This window comes from Carcharodon carcharias, chromosome 1 (genome assembly GCF_017639515.1).
Source record: "Carcharodon carcharias isolate sCarCar2 chromosome 1, sCarCar2.pri, whole genome shotgun sequence".
Classification (NCBI taxonomy): Eukaryota; Metazoa; Chordata; class Chondrichthyes; order Lamniformes; family Lamnidae; genus Carcharodon; species Carcharodon carcharias.
Window position 1 is genome coordinate 45,233,380 of NC_054467.1, and position 23,684 is coordinate 45,257,063.

Genomic DNA, 23,684 nt, shown 5'->3' on the forward strand with positions numbered 1-23,684 from the left:
CGGGAGTGGATTAAGTTGCTACAGAAAATACATAACAAGGATGAAGATAACTCAGGGTAAGTGACTGTGATCCATGTCTTAGATGTACAGCCACTTGAGGTTGGACTGTTTTTAAAAAAAAACTAATATACTCAACTAAGTTTGAAACTTATGGTTCAGACTTGTGAAAGTCTATGCAACCTGGGGTCATCGACAGTTTAAATGGGATGCAAAGTGGCATTTACTATAGCCAGTTGTTGAAAAACCTGACCAAATTTACTAGCATGCTTTGCAAGGCCAAGAGACTTTTCAAACTAGGTAACCTGTTGAAAGCTGCAAACAGCTTTTTCATAGAGAAAGAGCCTCTGGACTGTGACAGGAAACAATATCTGAGGCTCACTATCATAATTGAGAGCTAAACAATTCAGACAACCAGACTTCAAAGCTATGATCAGTCTTTCAGTTAAACCATCCCTAATTAAGAAATGCTTGCTGGAATGCAAAAATTAATTAGTATGGAAGCATTCATGAAACACTTGCATTTCATAGTTTGAGAGGTGAGAACAGCTGGATTGAATAATTATTATGTATATTATAAATATATAAATAACTATAAATTATTGATAATATGTCAATATGAACAATGAAACCCCTGAACGTTGGTTTGAAGGCCAGGGTTGAAATATTACAAGGGATTCATAAAAAGTGATCATGGGAGATGATGATACAGGATGATATGAGGAAAGAAACTGATTATTGCTCCAGAAACTCATAGAAGGTGGATTATGTCAGAGTGGACTTTCACTCCGTGATTTAAACAAAGAACTTGATGCCCTATTGGATATGGCATCTAGGACAATAAGGCAATGAACAAGGTTTGCAATATTTTGCATTTTAAAGCTAATTACAATATAACATCTCACTGAATAGAGAGAAAAATTCATGTATTGTGAGTTTTTTAATGCAGTAAACAATTCTGTAATTTGTTTTTTTTTGCTGGAGATCAGAAGTCATCAACCTTCACATGTTCCCTTCCAGAGCACACGTTTAAACATTTCACTCTCTTTTGACTTGACAAATCAATAAGTAATGCACAATGCAAAATCTATCTCATGACCTTTTGGGTATTTCCAGTTTTGACACATCTTCATCTGGCAGTCGCAATTTCCAAGTGTTCCAAAGAGGAGAAAAAACTTCTGCCCTCAACACCAATCTCTCTGCCTATCCCCCCTCCCAAGCCTGTCCAACCCTGCCAATACTGTAATTCCAGTACTCCCTCCCCCAACACACATCTGCTGAACCTCACCGAAACTCCAGCACCGCTACTCCGTCCCCCACTCCCCCACCGAGACTCGGGCTCCACCGCTGTCTCGTCCCTACCCCACCTGCCGAATCCTGCAGCTCCACCAAGCGGTCAGTAGCAGACCAGGCCCTCCTGGTATGGTGAGAGGTGGCTTCCGAGCCTGCTCCAAGTCTTGTTGTTGGAGATTTTCCAGGCTTTAAGAGCCTCTCCTCCTGGCTTTGGCTGTGTTGGAGGTGGCAGTAACAGCTAAAGAGAAATGGGAGTTAAAAAAAAATAAATGGGTGGCGTTCCATTGTCAAAGTTAGAATTCCACCAAATGATAAATTTCTCAGCCCTGAGGAAGTCAATGCATGGAATTGAGTAGAAACAAAAACCATGGAATCTTTTTAGGAAAAACATAATCTTACAGCACAGATGAAGGCCTTTCTGCCTGTCATGCTTGTCCTGGATTTCTGAAAGAACTATCCAATTTAATCGCACAGAATTTTAACAGCACAGGAGGCCATTCAGCCAATGTCTGCATTATGACCTAGTGCTATTGCCCTGCCTTTTTCCCGTACCCCTGCACATTGGATGATTATTTGAATAGAAGCAATTCCCTGTTGAATTCCTTGATTGAACCTGATTCCCACCACATTTCCAGGCAATGCATTCCAGACCTGAACCACTCGTGTGAAAAGTTTTTTTCTCTCATCACCTTTGCTTCTTTTTCAAATCACTTTAAATCTGTGCCCTCTCATTCTTGATCCTTTTACGAGCAGGAACAGCTTCTCCCTATCTACTCCGTTCAGTTCCCTCATGACTTTGACCATCTCTATCAAATCTCGTCTCAGCTGCCTTTTCTCCGAGGCGAATGGTCCCAATCTGTCCAATCTATCCTTCCAGCTGAAGTTTCTCATCCCTGGAACTATTCTTGTAAACATCTTCTGCACTCTCTCCAATGTGTTCACATCCTTCCTATAGTGTGGCTCCCAGAACTGTGTGCAATACTCCAGCTTTCACCTTTTCCTGTAACCTTGCATATTAATTCCATTCAAATATATGCCCAATAGGACAAGTAGAGAGAAAGTGTGTCCTTTAGCAAGTGGGTCAATAGCCAAATATCAGGTTACAAATAATTGACAAAAGAACTAGAGGGAAAAATTAGAAAATATTTTGTAGAGTGATATTATGCTCTGGAATACTTTATCAGGAAGAGTGGAGGAATTTAAACATCTCTTAGGTCTCAGCTTAATTTCCTCTGCTGTAAAGAACAATCCCAGCTTCTCCACATAACTAAGTCTCACCCCAGGTAACATCCTGACAAACCTGCCCTATTCAAGACAAAAACAAAATTACCTGGAAAAACTCAGCAGGTCTGGCAGCATCAGCAGAGAAGAGTTGACTTTTCGAGTCCACATGACCCTTCAACAGAACTGAGTGAATATTAGGAGAGGGGTGAAATAAGGTGGTGGGGGGGGGGGGAGAGGGGGTGGGGGGAGGGGGGGGGCGGTGTGGTTGTAGGGTCAAGCAAACAGTGATAGGAGCAGATAATCAAAAGATGTCTCAGACAAAAGAACAAAGAGGTGTTGAAGGTGATATTATCTAAACAAATGTGCTAATTAAGAATGGATGGAAGGACACTCAAAGTACAGCTCTAGTGGGGGTGGGGTGGAAAGGCTAACAGCACATAAAAGATATAGATTTAAAAATAATGGAAATAGGTGGGAAAAGAAAAATCTATATAAATTATTGTAAAAAACAAAAGGAAGGGGGAAGAAACAGAAAGGGGGTGGGGATGGAGGAGGGAGCTCAAGACCCAAAGTTGTTGAATTCAATATTCAGTCCATAAGGCTGTAAAGTGCCTAGTCGGAAGATGAGGTGCTGTTCCTCCAGTTTGCGTTGGGCTTCACTGGAACAATGCAGCAAGCCAAGGACAGACATGTGGGCCAGAGAGCAGGGTAGAGTGTTAAAATGGCAAGCGATAGGGAGGTTTGGGTCATTCTTGCGGACAGACCGCAGGTGTTCTGCAAAGCGGTCGCCCAGTTTACGTTTGGTCTCTCCAATGTAGAGGAGACTGCATTGAGAGCAACGAATGCAGTAGACCAAGTTAGGGGAAATGCAAGTGAAATGCTGCCCTATCCAAGGCCTTGCTGACTGTGGATGCCCATCTCAAATTTGTTTTGCAAATGATTAGAACATGCAACATGTTGGATTTGAATACTAAAAATGGACCGAATTATCCTATTTTTCTCAGGTTTCAACTATAAACTGCACTAACTCACTTCTAACTGAATCTCCAGACTGCGCGTGTGTACTAACTACTCCCGGCAGACTGCTGTGCTGCCTGGTGCGCAGGCGCGTCAGTACTGCGCTTGCGCGTTAACTCCTCCCGGCAGACTGCAGTGTTGGCTGATACGCAGGCGCGCTGACACTGACAAGATGGAGATTATGACGGGAAAACCAATTCAGAAAAGGTAAAAAAAAAGGTCCGGGTCTGAATCTCAAGAGAAGTATGTACATTGATTTAAAAAACTGTTTCCAGGAAATCTTAAGATGATGAAGTATTGCTGTGTTTAAATGTCATCTTTGTAAATAAGGGGAATTGTTTGGCATTAGAGGGAGGGATGCAGCAGGACCAGGAGGGGGGATTTAGGTGGGGAAGATGGTTTTATCAGTGAGAAGCTATCGGAGTACGCAAGACCCAATACTACTAATCTCAATGCAGAGGCTTTTGAGTGGGCTCTATTAAGTACAGAAATGTCGCCCTGGAAAGGAAGAACTTGCATTTATATAGCACCTTGCATGTTCCCAGAATAACAGCGCTTCATGGGCAATTTAATTAGTTTTGAAAACAGAACGTGGTGGAAAAACTCAACAGGCAGTATATGTGATGAGAGAAACAGAGTTAACTTTCGAGTCCAATATGACTCTTCTTTGGACATTGGCTGTGCCTTCAGCTACCAAGGCCCTATGCTCTAATTCCCTCCCTAAACCTTTCTGCCTCTTTCCTTTAAGATAGATACTCCTTAAAACCTACAGGTTTAGCTAAGCTTTTGATCATCTGTCCTTGTATCTCCTTGTGACACTCAATGTCAAATGTTGCTTTATGATGCTCTGTGACACTCCTTGAAATGTCTTATTACTTTAAAGGTGCTATAGAAATACAATTTCTGTTGTTATGCTACCTCTCAATGTTGTTCTCCCCAAAGGATCCCTTCACACTTAATTACATTAAATTGCATCTGCCTTTTGTCGGCCCACTGCACCAGTCTATGACCTGCTGAACTCTGTTGCTAGCTTGCTCACTATTTGCTACATTGTCAAATTTTCTGTTATCTGCAAATTTCAAAATTGTACTCCCTGTACCCAGTGTTGAGGTCATTTATATTACACAAGAAAAGCAATTGTCTGAATTCTGTGTGACCCCATTGTGTACAACCCCATTGCGTATTACTTGCTGGTCAGAAAAGCATCCCTCAAGTTCTGTCGAAGGGTCATGAGGACTTGAAACGTCAACTCTTTTCTTCTTCGCCGATGCTGCCAGACCTGCTGAGTTTTTCCAGGTAATTCTGTTTTTGTTTCCATTCATCACTACCTGTCTCTTATCATTGAACAATTATGTACCCAAGCTACTTGTACCACCATATCTTCATTGCAATTTTATTCTATTTTCTGAATAAGTCTATCGTGTGGCACTTTATTAAATGCCTTTTGAAAGTCCATTCATGCATCTACTGCACTACCTACGTCAATCCTCTGTTACTTCAAAGACCTCAAACGGGTCAGCCAGACACAATTTGCCTTTAACAAATCTGTGCTGTATGTCCCTTTTATTAACCCATGTTTTCCAATTAGTGAGAATTAATTTTGGCCTTAACAGTGATCTCTGTTTTCCCAACACTGACACTAGACTGGCCTGTAGTTACCAGGTTTATCACCCTCCCCTTTTTTGATCAGGGGTGTAGTATTTCCAGTTCTCTGTCAATTCTCCTTAGATATAGGAGAGTTGAAAGATCGTGGTAAGAGTTTCTTCATTTGGATGAGCTGATTTGTTAACTGAGTAATGCCAATCTATTTAGCACTTCCTTTCTATCCATTTTTATTCAATTCAATATCTCTGCTCCTCCTTCTTTACTGTGACATTAACTTAATCCACTATTTTTGTGAAGACAGCTGCAAAGTATTAATTCAGTACCTCCAGTCATGTCCCCTGTCATCCACAAGAGTTCCCTGACTCCACAAGATTTTTGTCTCAGGCTCGCCATTGTTTTAACTATCCCTTTACTTTTTGTATGTTTATGAAAGAATTTTTTGGGTTTCCTTTTATGATACATGTTAATCTTTTCTCATAGACTCATTTTCCCTTTTTGCATTTCCTTTTTCACTTTCCCCTTTCACACTCTATATTCTGCCTGGTTTTTGACTGTTTCTCAACCTAACATTTTTCATAATTTTTTTTTACCCATTTTACTTTAATCTATTTTCTTTCACAGAAAAGAAATGTTAGCTTTGGCCTTACCTCCTTATGGGAATATGCTTAGTTTGCACCCAAATTGTCTGCTTTGAAAGCCAGTCATTGAGCATTCACTGTTTCCCTGATCAGTCTTTGTTTCCAGTGCACCTATGCTAGATCTATTTTTAAAATCAGTGAAATTGGCTCTTTTCCATTTGGTATTTTCATTGTTGATTTTTCTTCGTGCTTTTCCATAACTACTTTAAACCTAATTATATTATGATCTCTATTACCCAGATTTTCTCCCATTGCAACACTTCCTTTCGCCATCCAGCTTTTAATCAGTGTCCTCTGGATCCTGACTCTTCTGCAATTGAGAAGAGTTTCTCTGTGTACTCCATCTTGACCCTTTATTATTTGAATATCTCTATCAAATCTCCTCTAAGGAGAAAAACCCCAGCTTCTCCAGCCTATCCACATAACTGAAGTCCCTCATCCTTGGAACGATTCTTGTAAATCTATTTTGCGCACTCCCTCAAGCCTTCAAATCTTTCCTAAAGTGAGTGCCCAGAATTGGACACAATACTCCAGTTGAGGCCGAACCAGTGTTTTATAACGGTTTATAATTACTCCCTTGCTTTTGTACTCGATGTCTAACTTATTACCTAGAACTAGATTCAGCACTGCTGACTTGCACATTGCACTAGAACGTACTGTTTGAAAAAATTCTTCTAGAATTATAGAATGGTAATAACACAGATGAAGGCTGTTAGCCCATTGAACCATGTGGGCTTTCTGCAAAAGCAGTTCAGCTAATCCCACTCCCTTACCCTTTCCCTGTAACCATGCAAATCTTTCTCTTGAAATGCTTAGCTAATTCCCTTTCGATGCCTGCGACTAAATCTGCCTCCACCATACTTTGGTTAGGATCTGGAATACACTACCTATCATTGAATTGGAAAAATGGTTTTCCTCATGCTGCCATTGTTTTTTTTGCCTTTAGCTTTAATCAATGTCTTCTGGATCCTGACACTTCTGCAAGTGAGAACAGTTTCTCTCTATGTTCTCCGTCTTGACCCCTTATGATCTTGAACTTGAGATCTGTCGTATTTACCCTTTTGCTACTTCATTTTACTCTTATCTCTTGTCAACCAGGGAATCCTGGCTTTGGCTACCTTTTCTTTCACTCTACTTCAACAGCATTTTCCTTTTTAAAAACAGATGCAAAGTACTAATTTAATACCTCAGCTATTCATTCAGCCTCCATATGTAGATCCCCTTTTTTGGACACCAATCAGCCCCACCCTTCCTCTTACTATCATTTTATTATTTGTATGCCTTTAGAAGACTTTATTTCCTCTTATGTTAGCTGCTAGTCTCTTCTCATGCTCTCTTATTTCATTTTGTTCATCCCTTCTGAACTTCCTATAATCAGCCTGATTCTCACTTGTATTCTCAACTTGAGATCTGCCATATGCACTCTTTTGCTACTTCACCTTACTCTTACCTCCTTTGTCAACCAGAGAGCTTTGGCTTGACCCCTCATAGGAATGCACCTCACTTATAAGAGAACTTATCTTTAAAGATACCAATTTACCTGGACCAGACCTGTTCTCAGCCTACTGATCGAGGCAGCATTCTTAAAAGTGTTTCCCAATTTTACCTCATAAGAGTAATTTTATTTTAGCCACTTCAAGATAGTTAAAATTGTTTAATACTATTGTCCTGTGTTCTTGTAACTCTCAACTGCCTCCAAACCTCCTTCTCTATGTCATTTTCAATATGTTAGCTTGTAATGAAAACTGAGAATTATCCACTTTCCCTTCAGGATTTCAAAAGGGCCATTCCGTCTGTTACACCCTGGTCCACTTTACCATCATTCCTGGCATCTGTTCTCCTTCCACGAGCACCATTCCATGGGTGTTGCAGTAGCTACAACATCTGCCCATTCATCCCTTTTGCACACACAATATTAATAATAAACTATACAGTAGAATTTTCTTCTTGACAAAATAGGTTAAAAAAATGAATACTTGCTGATCGTTAGTGATTGTTTAATAGCTGATGCTTTTGAGCAGTTCCAGAATCGATAGAATTCGCTAATTGCTAGTATTGGAACCTGTATTTATCTTTCTCAATCACACAATGTATTCTTCACGAATAATTTTTTTTTTTGCAGTGTTAAAATTGCAGCTGGTGCTGTTGTCTGTGTTGAAAGTGAAATCAAAGGCGACGTAACAATTGGTAAGTAATGTTCCAATATATGAGTAGTGATTTTAGGGATAATTTAATGCTTGCTTCTGGTAAATTCAATTTAGCAGGTAATAGTCAGAAGCTGTCAACACAAATCCATTGAATGGGGCATATTGACACAAGGCCATTCTCTTTTTATAAATCATTGGACAAAAAAGAACCCAGAATGATATAAAAATAACATCAGCATATTGATCTAATATATAATTAAAGGTACCCAAAATATGAATGAATAGTACTTAGTTCCTATGCACATTAGTCACTTCCTGTGACACTACTCCCAGCGACTGCAAGCATGCAGATAAATGTGTACGTCAGAATGTGCTGTCCATGATGCCCTGCTCCCCCAGAGGCTGCAAGAAGTAATAAATACTGTATCAATACAACCTTTCTGGCATTGAAAATTAACAAGCCTGCATTCTCATTCCTTCAGATTTTAATTCCTGTAAGAGATTTTAAAAAGCGTTTAAATAACATTTCACCATTTTTTTTCTGTTTCTTTTATCTCTCTCAATCCAATCTTTTCCTTTTTTTTCATTTTCTGTACCTAATTTGGCATTGAATTAAATTGTCTAACTGATTTCCTGGTTCAGCCTCTGTGTTCCTCATTAAGGATCTTTCAATATGATTAGTGAAGGCAATACACAGTTGACTGCCCTATTCGCACAGGTTGCAGATGCTCTGTAGAGGGTGCTGTGTTTTTTCAATGGTTAGTTGACAGAAACGCCCAGTGCAAAAGCCCATGGCAAGGCTATGGGCAAATGCAAGTGTGTCGAATGGTTACTGGCCCAATATTTTAATTGTGCTGTTTTTTTTTTGGTGCAAAAAATTGAATCATCTAATAGTTTCAAATATGCAAAGTGGAAAATTCTTGCTTTAAAGAAATAAATTAATGGATAATTTGAATTAAATGAATTTGAGGTCTGGTTCATCCTCAACTTGAGTTTTGTCTCTAATCCTGGGCACCACCTTTAGGAACGATATAAAGATTTTAGAGAAGTTGCAGAAAAGGTTTGAGAATGATTCCAGGGATTAGGGACTTCGGTTATATAGGTAGATTGGAAAAGCTGGTGTTGTCCTCCTTAGACAAGTGGTATTCAAAATCATGAGTCTAGGCAATAGATAAAGAGAAACTGTTTCCCTTGGCAGGAGGGTTGAGGACTGGAGGATATGAATTGAAAGTGATTGGAAAAAGAAACAAAGGCAACATTAGGTAAATTTGCAGGGTTATGGGGAAAGGGCTGCAGAAGCGGGATTAGCTGAATTGCTTTTGCTGAGAGCTGCACATTCACAATGAGCCAAATGACTACCCCCTGGGCTGTGACAATTATATGATTTTGAGTGCATTATAAGTTAGCATTGAAAATATGTATTAATCAAAGTGCTCAAGATTTTTGAGGAATTGTGTTCTATGCGTTTATAGGTTTGAAGTAAGGCTGTAGACAAAATTAGAACATTTTCCATAAAACTCATTTACATTTATCTACTAAAATGCAGTTTAACACTTTCCATAATGATTTATACTGTTCACAATCTATATCAGTGATTTGGATGTGGGAACCAAATGTAATATTTCCAAGTTTGCTGATGACACACAACTTTTGTAAGTTGTGAGGACGAAACAAAGAAGCTTCAAGGAGATCTAGACAGAGTAAATGAGTGGGGAAGAACAAGGCAGGTGGAATATGATGTAGAAAATGTGAAGTTTTCCACTTTAGGAGGAAAAACGGAACCAGAGTATTTTGTAAATGGGGAGAGATTGGGAAATGTTCATGTCAAAGAGATCCAGGCATTCTTGTTCATAAGTCACTGAAGGCTAACATGCAGGTGCAACAAGCAATTAGAAAGCCAAGTGGCATGTTTGCCTTTATTGCAAGGGGATTTGAATACAGGAATAAGGAAGTCTTGCTGCAGTTGTGTAGAGCCTTGGTGAGACTGCTCCTGGAGTATTATGTGCAGTTTTGGTCTCCTTACCTAAGGAAGTGTATAGTGGCCATAGAGAGGGTGCAATGAAAGTTCACCAGACTAATCCCAGGGATGATGAGATTGCCCTATGAGGAAAGATTGAGGAGATTAGATCCCTATTCTCTAGAGTTTTGAAAAATGAGAGGTGATCTCATTCAAGTGTACAAAATTCTTACAGGGCTCGACTGGGTAGATGCAGGAAAAATGTTTTCCCTGGTTGGGAGAATCCAGAACCAGGGACACAGTCTCAGAATAAGATGTAAGCCATTTAGGATTGAGATGGAGGAATTTATTCAGGTCAGAAGGTGGCAAATCTTATGGATTCTCTATCCCGGAGGGCTGTGGAGACTCAGTCATTGAGAATGTTCAAAGCAGAGGCCAATGGATTTCTAAATACCAATGACATTAAAGGGGTAGGGCGGGAAGATGGTGTTGAGGTAGAAGATCAGCCTTGTTCTGGTTTAATGGCAGAACAGGCTTGAGGGGCCAAATGGCCTACTCCTAAAGGCTTCAGGCCCTCACAAAAAACTGGGCATGTCCATCATATTTCCTCCCAGGGCTGTAGGACCTCGGCAGTTGAAGGTGTGGCTACCAAATGTGGAACGATTAAAATTGGGTATGCTCGAGACCAGAATTAGAGAAGTGCAAATATCTCAAGGGTTGTGACGCTGAAGTAGATTACAAGGGGGAGGTCGAGGCCTTGAAGGGGTTTGAAAACCAGGATGGGAATTTTAAAATCAAGGCATTCCTTAACCGGGAGCCAATGTAGGTCAAAAGAGGTGATGGATGAATGGAAATTGGTGCGAGTAAGGACAAAGGCAGCAGAGTTTTGGATGGCCTCGAGCTTACGGAAGGTAAAATAGGGAAGCTAGTAAGAGTGTGTTGGAATAATCAAGTTCTTGTAGTAGTATAGGCATAGATGAGATTTTCAGCAGCAGAGGTAGGGCAGAGTTGGGCAATGTTGGGGAGGTGTTCCGCAGATATGTAGTTGGATGTTCAACTTCAGGTCAAATATGTCACACGTTGCAAACAATCTGGTTTAGCCTTAGATGTTTGCCAGGGAGAGTGGTGGACTTGATATCTAGGGAATGGAGTTTGTAACGGGGACCAAAGACAATGAATTTGGTAACTACAATGTAAAATTGGAAAAATTTCTGTTCATTCTATACTGGATGGAGTATCGTCAACATAAATGTGAAAATTGACACTCTTTTTCAATAATGCCCTCAAAGGGCAATATGTAGATCAGAAACAGGGAGTCAAGGATAGATCCTTGGGGACACTGGGCATAATGATGCGGGAATGGGAAGAGAAGCTATTGGAAGTGATTTTCTGGTTATGATTCGTTAGATTAGAGTGAAACCAGGCAAATGCAATCCACCCAGCTGGATGTCGATGGCGAGGCTTTGAAGAAGAATGGTGTGGTCAACAATGTCAAAGGCTGCAACCAGGTTGAGAAGAGTGAGGCTGAAATAATTTACCTCTGTCACAGTTGCAAAGGATATTTTTTGTGATTTTGACAGCCATTTCAGCACTATGGCTGGGGCTGACATATGATTTGGAGAGATTCAGACATGGAGTTCAAACAAAGTAAGACAGACATGGATTTGATTGTGACAACATGTCCAAGGACTTTGGAAAGGAAAGGGAGTAGTTTGTAAGGACGGTGGATTCAAGGGGCGTTTTTGAGGAGAAGGATGATATCAGCAGATTTGAAGGAGAGGGAGAACAGTTAACAATGTCAGCTAATAGGGGAACTCAGAAGGGAAGTTGGGTGGTACTCAGCAATTTAGTGGGAAAAGGGTCGAGGGAGCAGAAGATGGTTCATGGACAAGGTGAGCTCGGGGAGATGAGAGAAACTAGAGAATGATGCAAGTTCAGGGCTAGGGCTGGAGGGGGGGCTTTAGAGGAGGTTTGGCCTGGTGGGTGAGGGAAACGCAGGGAAGTGGCAGAGACAACTGATGGTCTCAATCTTACTGATACATGAGCTCTCCACACTTGTTGGAGGTGATAGTGAAGGGAACAGGGAAGAGGATTTAATAAAGAAAAGAAGCTGGGTGCATTTTTCCATTCCAGCATGATCCTGGAAGAGTGAGTGGTTTTGACAGGACCCAATAATGCATTTTGGGGTCGAGCTGGATCTGGCTAAGCCAGTTGTCCCCATGTCAACAAAATAGGAGCAGAAGTAGGCCATTTGGCCCCTTGAGCCTGCTCTGATCCATTCAATAAGGTCATGGCTGATCTGTTTGTGTTTTGAATTCCACATTCTCATCCCCCTGATAACCATTGATTCCCTTGTCTAACAAGAATATATCTACCTCTGCCTTAGAAATAGTCAGTGTTCCAAAGTCGCACAACCCTTAGAAAAAAAATTCTCCATGTCTCTGTCCTGAAAGGGCAATACCTAATTTTAAATCAGTGCTCCCTAGTTCTGGCCTCACCCACCAGAAACATGCTTTCCATGTCCACCTTGTCAATACCTTTCAGGATCTTTTACACTTCAATCAAGTTACCCTTCACTCTTCTAAACTCCAGTGGAAACAAGTCCAACCTTTCCTCGTAAGACAGCCCATTCATACCAGGTATCAATCTAGTCAACCTCCTTTGAACCTCCTCCTATGCCTTACATTCCTCCTTAAATAAGGAGACCAAAACTGCACACAATATTTGAGATGTGATCTCACCAATGCCCGGTATATCTGAAGCAGAACACCCTTATTTTTATGTTCAATTCCTCTCGTAATGAAGGATAGCATTTCATTAGCTGCCTTAATTACTTGCTGTACCTGCATACTAACTTTTTGTGACTTGTGCACTAGAACACCTAGATCCCTTTGCACCTCGGAATTCTGCAGCCTTTCTCCGTTTAAATAATACTCAGCTTTTTTATTCTTGCCAAAGTGAGCAACCACATTTTCCTACTTTATACTTAATCTGCCAGATTTTTGCCCACTCACTCAACTTATCTAGTTCCATCAGCAACCTCCTTATCCTCTTTACCACATACTTTCCAACCTATCTTTGTGTCGTATGCAAATTTAGCTGCCATGCCTTCACTCCCTTCATCTAAGTCATTGATATAAATTGTAAAAAGCTGAGGCCCCAGCACAGACCCCTGCAGGACTCCACTCACCACATCCTGCCAATCAGAAAAAGATCCATTTATGCATATTCTCTGGCTGACTGGCAGAAAACAATCTCCTATCTATATGTTACCCCCAACACCATGAGCCTATATTTTCCAAAGTAACCTTTGATGTGGCACCCCATTAAATGCCCTCTGGAAATCCAAGTACAGCATGTCTACAGGCTCCCCTTTACCCACGGCGCATGCTACTCCGTCAAAGAAGTCCAATAAATTGGTTAAACATGATTTCCTTTTCGCAAAACCATGCTGACTCTTCCTGATTACCTTGAGTTTCTTTAAGTGCTCAGCTATGACCACCTCAATGATCAATTCTAACACCTTCCCCACAACAAGCATCAAGCTAACTGGCCTATAATTTCCTGTTTTCTGCCTCCTCCTCTTGTTGAATAACAGGATTATATTTATTGCTACTTTCTAGTCTGATGGAACCTTTCCAGAATCTAGGGAATTTTGAAAAATTAACATCAACTCACATACCTCATTAGCCACCTCTTTTAAGACACTAGGATGTAGCCCATCAGGACTTCTCTGCATTCTCACACTCTAGAGGATCAACACTCACTTTGCTTTTTTCATTTTTAAATACCTGTAGAAACTCCTGCTGTCCTTTTTTAAATTTCTAGTTAGTTTCCTCTCATACTCTAATTTCTGACTCCTGATTAACCTTTTAGTCATTCTCTGCTGTTCTTTATATTCTGACCAATCATCTGACCTGCCACTCATCTTTGCACAGTTATATGCTCTTTCCATAAGTTTGATGCTTTCCTTAACCTCTTTAGTTAATAAAGGATGGCGGGGTCACCCCTGTAGAATTTTTCTTTACAGTAGGGATATACTTATTCTGAGTATTCTGAAATATCCCCTTAGTCTGCCATTGCTTCACTATTGATCTATCTCCTAGCCTAGTTTACTAGTTCACTTCAGCAAGCTCAGCTTTCATGCCCACATTGTTGCCCTTGTTTAAAATACTGATCTTTAGACCCACTCTTCTCCCTTTCAAATTGGATGTAAAATTCAATCATTTTGTGGCTGCTGCTACCACGATGTGCCTTCACTCGAGGTCATTCATTAATCCTGTCACATTACGCAATACCAAGTCTGATACAACCTGCTGTCTGGTTCCGGAACATGCTGTTTTAAGCAACTATCTGAAAAGCATTCTATGAACTCCTCATCCAGGTTATTACTGTCAGTCTGATTTTTCCGATTTATAAGTAGATTAAATCACCCATGATTATTGCTGTCCCTTTATCACAAGCACCCAATATTTCTTCTTGTATACTTTGTCCTACATTGTGGTCACTGTTAGGGGGCCTGTAGACCACTCCCACTAGTGACTTCTTTCCTCTACTATTCCTCATCTCCACCCAAATTGACTCTACATCCTGATCTCCTGAACCAAGGTCATCTTTAACTGTTCCATCAATGCCATTCAATAGCCATTCAAGTCTACATACCTTGGACTTAGGGGCGCAGAAATGAGGGCCATGATGCCAGGGTGAAAAATGTAATGAGAAACAGTTAATGTTTCAGCTCTGTGACCTTTCATCAGAATCTGGTAAAGTTAGTTATGTAATCAGTTTTGAGCAAGGGATGGGTGGGACAAGGACAATAGGAAGACCTGTGATAGGATGAAAATCAGGAGGGGTTGAATGATAAGAGAGTTCGTCTTCCAGGGCCAAAGGGAATGGGGCAAGAACCCCATGGACCTATACCTATTGGAGTTTAGAAGAATGAGAGGTGATCTTATTAAAACATGTAAAATCCTGAGGATTTGAGAGGATAGAAACCGGGAGGAGGTTTTCACTTGTGGGAGAGACTTGAACCAGGGGACACAGTTTAAGAATGAAATGAGAGGAATTATTTTTTCTCAAAGGGTTGAGTAAGTGGAATTCTCTTCCACAGAAAGCAGTGGATTATGGGTCATTGAATTTATTCAAGGCAGAGTTAGACTGATTTTTGATAGGCAAACGAGTCAAGGGTTATGGGGGCAGGTGACAAAGTGGAGTTGACCACAACCAGATCAGCCATCTTATTGAAAGGCAGAGCAAGCTTGGAGGGCTGAGTGGCCTACTCCTGCTCCTAAGTCCTATGTTCCTAGAACAGAAACAACAGATGTGCCTGGAGCAGGTGTGTCGCTGACTGAAAGAAGAAAAACTGAAACAGGCAATGAAAAGAAAACGAAATGGAGCACAGGTTATGGTCTGAAATTGTTGAACTCACTGAGTCCGGAAGGCTGTAAACTACCTAAGATAAAGTACTGTTCCTCAAATTTACATTGAGCTTAACTGGAACAGTGTAGTAGACTGAGGACCGAAAAGCCAGTGTGGGAGTAAGGTGGAGAATTAGAATGACAGACCACCAGGAGCTGAGGGTCATGCTTGCGGACGTGAATTCCCATTAATCCAGACTTCTGGATTGCGAGTGCTGTAACATAACCTATGCTACCATTTTTGTCCTGACCTACATTGACCCCTGGCCTTCCAAAGTCTCTTACCCTTGTCTTCAAACCCCTCCCTGGCCTCTCCATTCCCATTTGTAGCCCCCAGCCTTACAACTGTCCAGAAACTGATTTCTTCCACTTCTGGTCTCTTGTGCATCCTCCACTCCTTCTTTTGTTTCAACATTGGCAGCTGTATCTTCAGCTGTATGGGAGCAAAGTTCTGGAATTCCCTTCATAAACATCTCTGCACCCTCCCATGCCTCTCTCCTTCATATAATATGCTGCATTGAACTCCCATCTTTGATCAAGCTTTTGATTCTGTTCAATTACACCTTATTTGCTTGGCATCAATTTTTGTCCGATTCCACTCCTGTAAAGTACCTAGGGAAGCTTTACTTCATTAAAGGTAGTAGAAGAATGTAAGTTGTTCTATATAACAGGAAGAAATGTCAGGTTACCAGGAGAACATTCTGGACCAACGTTCCCAGTCCAACAAGGAAGGAAACCAAGTTGGACCTGATTCTGAAAAATAAAGCAGGGCAAGTGGATTATATTGCAGTAGATCACTGAGCTAACATTGACTGCAACATTATTCAGTTTAAAGTAATTATGCAAAGTGACCAGAAACTATCAAAGCTAAAAATGCATAACTGGGAAGAACTGATTTCAGGGATTTAAGAAGGAACCTTGCGTACGTTACAGACCAGACAGGGATTCATTCAAACAGCCCTGATTTGTCCTCTCACTATGTCCATAAACAGAAAGGTGTTTTTGATTTCCCCATTTTATAACTGGTGGCATGTTTTCCCCAATCCTTCAGTTTGGAGTGACCCAATCCTCTATTAATAATGCCACAACAAACTCGAGATAGGGCAAAATAAAAAGGTTGGGTTATTTTATACACACACAATGCAGGAAAGAGGTTTCGCAACATCTACACCTTTTTTGCACTCATACAATAAAAGAGGGATAAGGGATAGAAAGGGGTACAAGGCAAGAACACAAAAATAAGTTATGGTTTCACATGAGTCTAGTGGCATATTCCTTCAAAAGTTAGCAAACTGAAACCGTTGCAGAGTGATCCAACTTTCCAGTAGCAAGGACTTCCATGATGGGAGGTGGCATGTAGAGATGAATTGGTCTTGAAGGCTCAGGTACAGCAATTCCAAAGTTCCAGTCGTTCAGTGTAGATGAGGGCCAGCCATTGACCTGGACTGAGTTCTTTTTGCTGCTGCCGGTTGAATGGTAAAATGGTAGACTGCCTGGTTCAGTTCCACACGGCAACATAACAGGTTCTGGCAGCTTAGAGGAGGTCATGTGACATACCTCCCATTTCTCCTGGCTGTTGGACAAAGGATGTATTTTCCCAGGTCTGTAATCCTGAGGTGTTTAATAGAGGAGACAGGGTCCCTCCTGTCCTTTGCAGACATACCTTCTCCATTGGCCAGAGCTTTGCCTTAGGAATCCAAAGGGGTTGGTGCATTTCTTTGGAATTTGGTTGTCGGCAGTCACAGAGGGCATTTGCATCTCTTTAAAGATAACTAGGTCCTGCTGATTTCTGAGGGTTATAAATTCCTCTCATATGAGTTGGGGGACACAGCTAGATTAGAAAAGGCCTTAGCAGAATTAAACAGTAATGGAGCAATTGAGGGAATTCCGGGAAGAGAGAGTTCAGGTACAAACTTCAGTTAATTCAGTCGAGTGAAAGAGCATCCAAAACTAATGCGTCCTTGATGACAAAGGAAATAAAAGTTATAATAAAACAGAAAAAGAGACTTCTGACAAAGGTGCAAGACTCATTTAATAACCAGAAAGATTATGGAAAGTCTAAGAGGGAATTGAGAAAGGTTAATATGGTTGGGTGGGGGTGGGGGAGGCAACAAAAGATATGCGAACATACTAGCAGGCAACATTAAATTGAACCCTAAATCAATTTATAAACCCATAGGATCAGATTTTGATGTGCTGATGATGGTGAGGCTATCAGTGTTCTCAGTTGTTATTGGTAAAACTAGCAGCAACTTGTGGTGTCTGGACATGTGCAGCTAAACAGAAATCTGGAAGTTGTAGTTGGGGATGCCTTGCTCTACTATAATTTCTGTCTTCGCCAATGAAATTGGCCTGGCAATAAGATCACTGTCATGGCATGAATTCAGGCTAATTATCCATCACAACAAAGCCTTGATCAGTTTGGAGAAACCAAGTTTTTAATGGCATAGTTATTACTTATGAAAAACCTTTCTGGCCCTGAAAAATTAGTTTTAGTGTGAAACCTGTTCAACCTTTCCTGATAGGCATAACCTCTTAATTCTGGTGTCATTCTAGCCATTTTTTTTTAGTATCCTGCCCTGTGCCTCTCCATCCTTGTTAATAAGCTGAAGACCAGAATTTTTCACACGTGTGGACGAACCAAAGCTGTAGATAAGTTGAACCTAATATCTCCTTTTCAATTTTTCCCTCTAAAAATGAACCCTAATGCTTTCTTTGCTTTTTTTGTGGACTTATGAATGTACACTGGTACTTTTTTAATGAATTGTGCATCAGTATTCCTATGCACCACTCCCCCTTTACCTCATTCTGACAGTTAGTTTTCTTTCATTATATAACTAAAAGGATAGTCAACAAAATGAATCTGTGTGTCATTACGGTATGTGACTTGAGGTGCAATGGTGGGACCCTCCATTCGGAAACAAGGGAGACACAAATTCTGTCACTAGCGAGACAAATTAAATGTTACTGTGCTTTTTCCTTTACTAAATCTATCTATATTGAAGATAATTTGCCAATTACACACTCGTTCTGCAAGTTTATTAGTGTCTGTCTTGATTAAAAGAATGCACTCTCACCTCCCTTCTAGAATGTAACTGTTTTTGTGGTGTATATCATAAGACCATGAGACATAGGAGCAGAAATTAGGCCATTCGGCCCATCGAGCCTGCTCCGCCATTCAATCATGGCTGATAAGTTTCTCAACCCCATTCTCTCCCCTTCTCCCCCTAACCTTTGATCCCCTTACCAATCAAGAACCTATCTATCTCGGTCTTAAGTACACGCAATGACCTGGCCTCCACAGCCTTCTGTGGCAATGAATTCCATAGATTCACCACTCTCTGGCTAAAGAAGTTTCTCCTCATCTCTGTTCTAAAAGGTCTTCCCTTTACTCTGAGGCTGTGCCTTCGGGTCCTAGTCTCTCCTACTAATGGAAACATCTTCCCCACGTCCACTCTATCCAGGCCTTTCAGTATTCTGTAAGTATCCCAAGCAATTTGGTTGTTTATTTAAAACTCCATACAGTGGAACAAAATAGATCTTTCAGGTCAAAGGATCTTTGTGCAAATTCAGGAAAACAAACAGCTTTAACAAAAAATCAAAAAAGTAAATGCTGGAAATCTGAAGTAAAAAAAAAATTGCTGGAAAGAGTCAGTACGTCAGGCAGCATCCAAATCATTAACTCCTCTGTTCTTTTCACAGAGCTCCTGAATTGTTCCATCAAACAATTTACTACTACATTAGCAACTTATATTTATGTGGCATCCTTGGGTTAATAAAACATCCCCAGGTGCTTCACAGGAGTATTAGAAACATAGAAACTAGGAGCAGGAGTAGGCCATTCAGCCCTTCGAGCCTGCTCCGCCATTCATTATGATCATGGCTGATCATCCAATTCAGTAGCCTGCTCCTGCTTTCTCCACAAACCCTTTGATCCCTTTCGCCCCAAGAGCGATATCTAACTCCTTCCTGTAAACATACAATGTTTTGGACTCAACTATTTTCTGTGGTAGCGAATTCCACACCTGCATCTACCCTGTCTATTCCTATTAGAATTTTATAGATTTCTATAAGATGCCTCCACTCCCCTCATTCTTCTGAACTTCAGTGAATATAGTCCTAGCCGGCTCAATATCTCCTCATATGTCAGTCCAGCCATCCCAGGAATCAGTCGGGTAAACCTTCACTGCACTCCCTCTGCAGCAAGTACATCCTTCCTCAGATAAGGAGACCAAAACTGCACGCAGTATTCCAGGTGTGGCCTCACCAAGGCCCTGTATAATTGCAGCAAGACACCCCTGCTCCTGTACTCAAATCCTCTGGCTATGAAGGCCAACATACCATTTGCCTCCTCTACCGCCTGCTGCACCTGCATGCTTACCTTCAGCGACTGGTGTACGAGGACACCCAGGTCTCGTTGCACATTCCCCTCTCTCAATTTAAAGCCATTCAGATAATAATCTGCCTTCCTGTTTTTGCTACCAAAGGGGATAACCTCACATTTATCCGCATTATACTGCATTTGCCCCCTGACTTAGCTTGTCCAAATCACACTGAAGCATCTCTGCATCCTCCTCACAGCTCACCATCCCACCCAGCTTTGTGTCATCTGCAAATTTGGAGTTTTACGTTTAGCTCCCTCATCTAAATCATTAATATATACTGCACCGATCCCTGCAGTACCCCACTAGTCACTGCCTGCCATTCGGAAAAAGACCCGTTTATTCCTACTCTTTGTTTCCTGTCTGCCAACCAATTTTCTATCCATCTCAATACACTACCCCCAATCCCATGCACTTCAATTTTACACGCCAATCTCTTATGTGGGACTTTGGCGAAAGCCTTCTGAAAGTCCAAATAAACCACATCCACTGGCTCACCCTCATCAACTCTACTAGTTACGTTCTCGAAAAATTCCAGTAGATTTGTTAAGCATGATTTCCCTTTCATAAATCCATGCTGACTGTCTGATTCTGCCAGTTTTCCACGTGCTCTGCTTTTAAATCTTTTATAATGGACTCCAGAATTTTCCCCACTACCGAAGTCAGGCTGACTGGTCTATAATTCCCTGTTTTCTCTCCACCTCCCTTTTTAAATAGTGGGGTTACAATTGCTATCCTCCAATCTGTAGGAGCTGTTCCAGATATAAAATCTCGGAAGATGACCACCAATGCATCCACTATTTCTAGGGCCTCTTCCTTAAGTACTCTGGGATGTAGGTAATCAGGCCCTGGAGATTTATCGGCCTTCAATCCCATCAATTTCCCCAAAACCATTTCCCTACTAATACTGACTTCTTTCAGTTCCTCCCTCTCATTAAACCATGTGTTCCCCAACATTTCTGATATGTTATTTGTGTCCTCCTTTGTGAAGACAGAACCAAAGTATGTATTTAATTGGTCAGCCATTTCTTTGTTCCCCATTATAAATTACCCTGTTTCTGATTGTAAGGGACCTACATTTGTCTTCATCAATCTTTTTCTCTTCACAAACCTATAGAAACTTTTACAGTCAGTTTTTATGTTCCCCACAAGCTTACTCTCGTACTCTATTTTCCCCTTCTTAATCAATCCCTTGGTCCTCCTTTGCTGAATTCTAAACTGCTCCCAATCCTCAGTTCTATTGCTTTTTCTGGCCAATTTATATGCTTCTTCCTTGCATCTCATACTATCTCTAATTTCCCTTGTAAGCCATGGTTTGGCCACATTTGCACCAGACAGGAATAAACAATTGTTGCAGTTCACCCATGTTCTTTGAATGTTTGCCGTTGCCTATCCACCCGTCATCCCTTTAAGTAACGTTTCCCAATCCATCATAGCCAACCCGTGCCTCATACCATTGTAGTTTCCTTTATTAAGATTCAGGACCCTAGTCTCAGAATCAACTACGTCACTCTCCATCTTGATGAAGAATTCTATCATATTATGGTCGCTCATCCCCAAGGGGCCTCGCACAACGAGATTGCCAATTATTCCTTTCTCATTATACAATACCCAGTCTAGGGTGGCCTGTTCTTTAGTTGGTTCCTCAACGTATTGGTCCAGAAAAACATCCTGTATACACTGCAGGAATAATTCCTCTACGGTATTGTTACTAATTTGATTTGCCCAATCTATATGCATATTAAAGTTACCCATAATTACGGAGGTTCCTTTATTGCACGAGTCTCTAATTTCCTGTTTAATGCAATTCCCAACATCACCACTACAGTTTGGGGGTCTATATACAGCCTCCACCAATGTTTTTTGCCCCTTAGTGTTTCTCAGCTCTACCCATACAGATTTCACAGCGTCGGAGCTAATATTTCTCCTCACAATTGCATGAATTTCCTCTTTAACCAGCAATGCAACTCTGCTGCCTTTTCCTATTCCTTTCTTTCTGTCCTTCCTAAATTTTGAATACCCCTGGATGTTCAGTTCCCATCCCTGGTCATCCTGCAGCCATGTCTCCATAATCCCGACTATATCATACCTGTTTACATCTATTTGTGTGGTTAATTCATCCACTTTATTGTGAATGCTCTTCACGTTAAGGCACAAAGCTTTGGCTTTGTCCAGTTCCCATTATTTTTCACTGAGGCCCTGTTTGATTCTTGCCCTTGATTTCTCTGCCTATCACTTTTCTTATTCCCCTTTCTGTGTTTTGTTCTTGTCCTTGATTCCCCTTCCTCTGACTCCTTGCATAGGTTCCCATCCCCCTGCCATTTTAGTTTAAACCCTCCCCAAACACTCTAGCAAATGTTCCCCCGGGACATCAGTCTCAGTCCGGCCCAGGTGTAACCCGTCCAGTTTGTACTGGTCCCACCTCTCCCAGAACCAGTCCCAATGTTCCAGGAATCTGAAACCCTTCCCCTCACACCATCCCTTCAGCCACGTATTCATCCAATATATCCTGCTATTTCTACTCTGACTAGCACGTGGCACTGATAGTAATCCTGAGATCACTACTTTTGAGGTCCTACTTTTCAACTTACTTCCTAATTCCCTATATTCTACTTTTAGGACCTCATCCCTTTTTTTACCCATGTCGCTTGTACCAATGTGTACCACGACCACTGGCTGTTCACCCTCCCCTTTCAGAATGTCCTGTAGCCGCTCTGAGACATCCTTGACCCTAGCACCAGGAAGGCAACATACCATCCTGGAGTCTCGTTTGCGGCCACAGAAATGCCTATCTATTCCCCTTACAATTGAATCCCCTATAACTATTGAATTCTCACACGTTTTACTCCTCCCCTGTACAGCAGAGCCAACCGCGGTGCAACAAATTTGGCTATTGCTGTTTTCCCCAGAAAGGCCAGTATCCAGAGCAGTATGTCTGTTTTGCAGGGGAATAGCCACAGGAGATTCCTGCACTGCCTGCCTAGTCCTCTTGCTCTGCCTGGTGGTTACCCATTCCCTTCCTGCCTGTGGACTCTTAGCCTGCAGTGTGACTACCTCTCTATATGTGCTATCCACAATACTCTCCACCTCACGGATACTCCACAGTGTCCGCAGCCGCTGCTCCAGCTCCAAAACACGGGTCTCCAGTGCTGCAGCTGGAGACACTTCCCGCACACATGCTGGCCCCAGGCACTGGAAATGTTCCCGGCTTCCCACATAGAGCAGGAGGAACACACCACGACTTTGAGCTCTCCTGCCATGACTCACCCCTTTAAATTAAACTAAACCTTTTGGAAGATACTTAATATCAAATAATATCAATTACTCTTGGGCCCTTCTTCCCTGTTCCTCGTTTTTACAGAATATAGCCCTTACAAACGATGAGCCACAAAATAAGACCTTAAAAACTATAGGCAATAAAAGTAGTAAATGCTTACCCGGCCGTACTCACGGTACTCAAAGGATCACCTTGTTCCCTCCTCACCGAACTCCATTAGTCGCTTCTGCTCTCCCACCTTCTCTTCAACTCCCGACTCCTCTCGCGGTCCGCTCCGTCTCCCGGCTCCTCTCCGTCTCCCGGCTCCTCTCCGTCTCCCGGCTCCTCTCCGTCTCCCGGCTCCTCTCCGTCTCCCGGCTCCTCTCCGTCTCCCGGCTCCTCTCCGTCTCCCGGCTCCTCTCCGTCTCCCGGCTCCTCTCCGTCTCCCGGCTCCTCTCCGTCTCCCGGCTCCTCTCCGTCTCCCGGCTCCTCTCCGTCTCCCGGCTCCTCTCCGTCTCCCGGCTCCTCTCCGGCTCCCGGCTCCTCTCCGGCTCCCGGCTCCTCTCCGGCTCCCGGCTCCTCTCCGGCTCCCGGCTCCTCTCCGGCTCCCGGCTCCTCTCCGGCTCCCGGCTCCTCTCCGGCTCCCGGCTCCTCTCGCGCTCCTCTCCGGCTCCCGGCTCCTCTCCGGCTTCCGGCTCCTCTCCGGCTCCCGGCTCCTCTCGCGCTCCTCTCCGGCTCCCGGCTCCTCTCC

The 23,684-nt window shown here is 42.1% G+C and overlaps 1 protein-coding gene across 1 annotated transcript in view; it reads left to right on the forward strand.

Moving 5' to 3' along the window:
* Window positions 1-3,653: 3,653 nt before the first annotated feature.
* The window catches only part of dctn6 (dynactin subunit 6), a 75,924-nt gene continuing 55,893 nt past the window's right edge, over window positions 3,654-23,684 (forward strand). Inside the window, exons 1-2 of the mRNA XM_041196813.1 lie at window positions 3,654-3,738; window positions 7,897-7,961. Coding sequence (XP_041052747.1) covers window positions 3,704-3,738; window positions 7,897-7,961 — 100 coding nt within the window. The 5' untranslated portion in view covers window positions 3,654-3,703. The remainder of the gene's footprint in view (window positions 3,739-7,896; window positions 7,962-23,684) is intronic.